Genomic DNA, 3,257 nt, shown 5'->3' on the forward strand with positions numbered 1-3,257 from the left:
AGTAGCTTCTCAGGTATCGATGTCAGGCTGACTGGTCGATTGTTCCCGGCTCCTCCTGTTCCCCTTCTTTTAAAGATGGGCCCTACGTTAGCCTTCTCCAGGCTTCTGGGACCTCTCCTGTCAGCCATGAGCTTGTAAATATCGTTGCCAGTGGCTCTGAGAGTTCTTCAGCTAATTCGTTCAGTACCTGGAGGTGAATAGCATCTGGCCCCGCTGATTTGAATTCATTCAGATTGGTCAGAAGATCTGACGTGTTCTTTACTTGTCCTGATCTGCCTCCTTTCCCCTTGATTGTCTGTGATAACTTTGCTGGTCGTCTGGTCACCTGTTATTTTTTGTGAGAAGACTGAAGCAAAGTAGGCATTGAGCAACTCTGCCTTCCTCTCATCTACCGTTACCAGCTCACCTTCTCCACTGAGCAGCACATCATGCCATCCTTGATTGTTCTTTTTTGTCTGACAGATTTGAAGAGCCCCCCCCCCCCCCGCCTCTAACATTCCTTGCTTTGTAACTCATTCAATTGCTCACCCTTTGTCATTTCCCTTTAGTTGATGCACAGGCCACATGATTCCTGTCCAGTTAATTTTGAGAATAAGCTTTTGCCACTATCTGGATTTGTTACCGCTTTCCTGATGCCATCTCTTTCCTGGCCAGTCTTTCCTGGCTGTGTATTCCTAGGTAGTTCCTGTTTCTGGTACGGGAAGAGAAATCACAGGCTATTGTGCCTTAATTATGCTGTCATTTCGGGTTCCCCGCCACCTTCCCCGCTGGTGGGTTTTATTACTGCTTCCCAGTGCAGGGTACTCACTAGATTTCTGAACTTCCCGGCATTTGTTCCCCTGCAATCTGAGCTCTTTGTGCAGCGGTGTTCTGAGATGGTCTGTTCCTCGCTGTGTTTAATTCAGTCAGCTTGGGGTCAAAGTGCCCAGCTTCCCTCTCGCTGTCTTGCTCTCAGGCAGCTCCTCGCTACCCATAGGCAGGGCTTTTCCAGGCTGAGTTCCTGGTGCTCTGCAGTGCTACGCTTTCTTCGGTGGAGTTTTCTTTGAGAAAATAGATGAAGACAAGACAGATCCTGGTGACTTTCATGCCATTTGGGATCCTGTCAGAGGAACGATGCAACAGCCACTAGACTAGATGAGCAAAATGCTGATGCCTCAGGAACTCCTGATACTGTTGGAGAGCAATTGAGGAGATGACTCTGTATAATCGGCTACCAGCAGCCAACGCTAGAGTGGGGAAGCAAGGCAATTCGCTAATGCAGAGTCCATCCGTCCTTGACACAGAACTCGGCGAGAGGGAGATGCCATGTGTGGGACTTGCATGCTAGTCGGAGGGTGGTCCTACTCTCTCTCCCCCAACGGGCCGTGCAGTGGAGGGAGTTCTCTCCATGTCTGCGCACCTTCAAAATTCAGTGCAAGTTTTTACCTCTGTTCGTAATGGTTGTGGGTCTGGCTGCCTTCTCTCCTCCCTCCATTGCCTGGACACCTCAGCACGCACCTTATTCTCCATCTCTCTGAGCCGTGTAGCTGCATGTTAGACATTCAGGTGGGAGGCTCCAAAGCTCTACACAACTCCACCCTCCTGCGTCTCCTCACCCTGTCCCCCTCAGCCTCCCCATTCTGCCAAAAGCTCCTTCACCTCCCCCGGTCTCTCCTCTGCCCCCCAGAACAGCCTCTCCATCCATCCCTGCACCTCTGTAATGTTAGGAGAGATGTGCATGGGGGAAACTCTGCTCTTGGGGCCAGGGGCATGGGCTGGCTGGGCCAGGGAGCTGAGGGGCCCATGCTGGGAGAATGGGGACCCAGGATCATGGGCCTGTGCTGGGAGAGTCTGCTCTGTTTTTCAGCCAGTGATTTTGGGCTGTTCCTTTCGGATGAGGACCCGAAGAAGGGGATTTGGCTGGAAGCTGGGAAGGCTCTGGACTACTACATGCTCCGCAATGGGGTAAGTGCCCAGTCCCCGCGCGTCCCTCCCCAAGCTCTGCACTATGACGTGCCCTGCAGTGCAGTACGTGCCTCTACTGCCCCCAGCCCCAGGGCAGGGTTACTCGTGCTTCCTTAGAGGTTTTTAAGGCCCGGCTTGACAAAGCCCTGGCTGGGATGATTTAGTTGGGAATTGGCCCTGCTTTGAGCAGGAGGTTGGACTAGATACCTCCTGAGGTCCCTTCCAACCCTGATCGTCTATGATTCTATGCTCGGCAGTGCCTGGTGCAGCCTGCTCCATAGCCCTGGGTACTCCCTCCCGTCTCCCTGGCATGGCTGTTCCTCAGGGGTGGGCGGGATTCCCTAGTACAGAGGGGAGGGCGTGGTGACCACATGCCCCTGCGGGCATGCCCGGACGCTGGCGCTAACACCGAGCGCCTGTGCTGCAGGACACCATGGAGTACAAGAAGAAGCAACGTCCGCTCAAGATTCGCATGCTGGATGGGACGGTTAAAACAGTCATGGTGGACGACTCCAAAACGGTCACGGACATACTCATGACAATCTGTGCTCGGATTGGTAAGGGACGGAGCACCGCCCAGGCCAGAGCCGGGGGCAGGATGGGAGGTGGCGATGTCTTGCTTGGGGAGGTGGGGGGGAATGAGGGGATGTTGCCTAGTTGTTGGGGGGCGAGAGGATGGGGAGGGGGCATTGCCTGGCATGGGGTGAGGGTGGAGAAGGGGCGTTGCCCGGCCTGGGGGGGTGCGGGGGCAAGAGGATGGGGAGGGGGCATTGCCGGGCTGTGGGGGGTCGGGGAGAGTGGGGGGCAGTGCCTGCATGCAGGTAGGGGGTGCTGTCATTCAGGGGCACTACCCCGGCAGGCGGTGTCTGTGCCCCATAGGGCGTATTGCAGGGATGCTGAGCTGGGCAGGGGGAGCTCCGTGTTCTCGGGGGGCTCCCCAGCCTGTGGCTGCCAGGCAGGCTGTGACGGGCACTGCGCTGTCTGCCCCTGCAGGCATCACCAATCACGACGAGTACTCGCTGGTGCGGGAGATGATGGAGGAGAAGAAGGAGGAGATCACCGGCACTCTCAAGAAGGACAAGACCTTGCTGCGGGATGAGAAGAAGATGGAGAAACTCAAGCAGAAGTTGCACACGGACGATGAGTGTACGGACCTGCCCTGTGCTGGGGGCAGGAGGGGTGGGGCCAGCCCGCACTGCAGGCAGCGAGTGGGCAAGCGGGCGCCGTGGGGGGAGGTCAGTCCTGGGGGTGGCCGGTGCTGTGGATGGAGAGAGGTCACGGTGGGAGTGGGGGGGGGGGGGCGCCCCCGCCTA

At 56.7% G+C, this 3,257-nt stretch overlaps 1 protein-coding gene across 1 annotated transcript; it reads left to right on the forward strand.

The window, feature by feature from the left end:
- Positions 1-1,846: 1,846 nt before the first annotated feature.
- On the forward strand, positions 1,847-3,090 carry LOC113408807 (talin-1-like; the record flags this gene model as incomplete). Its single annotated transcript, XM_026662216.1, has 3 exons — positions 1,847-1,944; positions 2,372-2,501; positions 2,938-3,090. Coding segments are annotated over 3 exons (381 nt in total), but the record flags the coding sequence as incomplete, so codon positions are not given.
- Between the last annotated feature and the right edge of the window lie 167 nt (positions 3,091-3,257).

This window comes from Terrapene carolina, unplaced genomic scaffold (genome assembly GCF_002925995.2).
Source record: "Terrapene carolina triunguis isolate 2854851 unplaced genomic scaffold, T_m_triunguis-2.0 Scaffold24440, whole genome shotgun sequence".
Taxonomy (NCBI): domain Eukaryota; kingdom Metazoa; phylum Chordata; order Testudines; family Emydidae; genus Terrapene; species Terrapene triunguis.